The sequence below is a fragment of the Trichinella spiralis genome (assembly GCF_000181795.1).
Source record: "Trichinella spiralis strain ISS 195 chromosome Unknown Scfld3688, whole genome shotgun sequence".
Lineage (NCBI taxonomy): Eukaryota > Metazoa > Nematoda > Enoplea > Trichinellida > Trichinellidae > Trichinella > Trichinella spiralis.
Window position 1 is genome coordinate 1 of NW_003530627.1, and position 961 is coordinate 961.

The following is a 961-nucleotide window of genomic DNA, read 5'->3' on the forward strand; positions in this document are numbered from 1 at the left end:
AAAATAATTAAAATAGTAAATTAATTAGTATTTGTATACCGCTTCGTGCAAAGCTAAAATCGCCAGCTTTTTCTTTCAACTTTTCTTGCAAACTGATGACTAGTTTCGGCACAAAAATTCCGCCGTAATCAAAATACAACAGACCAAATAAATTTCATCGTTCGACAATCTGGGCATGTCACCTTCTTTCAAAAAGCTCTGCAAAAGGCCGGCCGTTGTGGTCGTATGAGCGCTGGCAATTTTCGGCAACAGCCCAGTTAAACATCTGCACAACAACAACAATATCATCTGAACAGAATATAGAAGAATTAGTATGAGAAGATCGAAAATGCCACACCTTTGCGCGTATTCGTGGAGATATTTTTTGAACAAACGTGACAAATCGACCAGAATGTTCGCATTCATGCCGAGCTGAAGCAACTGTTGAATGGACTTTTTGTAAAAGACGAACAGATCACTGCTGGTCGGTATGGGTACGGCCGAAGTACCGTACTCGGCCGACGGGGGACCGAGTTGTTGGAATTTGGCCACAAGCTGGTCGATCAAATCGGTCAGGGTTTTGTCCAACGATGCCGTGTAGATGGACATGCGCTTCTGGAAACGACCCACCAGAACTGATTGGAACAAAGTTTGGGCCCGGCCGGGAAAACGACGCGCCATCAGCGCTTCGAAATTCGCGGCCCTCTGGACGGCGAACAGTACCAATTTGGCGTCCAACTCGACGCATCTCTTTTCCATCACTTGGTCGAGCATCGAAGCGGTGAGGTGGAAAAATTCGGCAGCAAATTTACAAGCTACATCCCATTCGGCTGGCAACAGAGCGGCATGTTTCCGTTTCGAATTCAATCAAACATCACGAAACCAGAAAATCTGAATGAAAACATTTTGCAATCTTGCAGATGTGATAGAGATACAATATACCATTCATTACCTGAGATCAATTTTTATCCAGCAAGGCGTC

General features: G+C 44.5%; 1 protein-coding gene across 1 annotated transcript; it reads left to right on the forward strand.

The window, feature by feature from the left end:
* Positions 1-103: 103 nt before the first annotated feature.
* Positions 104-764, forward strand: Tsp_14751 (conserved hypothetical protein; the record flags this gene model as incomplete). Its single annotated transcript, XM_003367779.1, has 2 exons — positions 104-256; positions 391-764. Coding segments are annotated over 2 exons (527 nt in total), but the record flags the coding sequence as incomplete, so codon positions are not given.
* Positions 765-961: the final 197 nt, after the last annotated feature.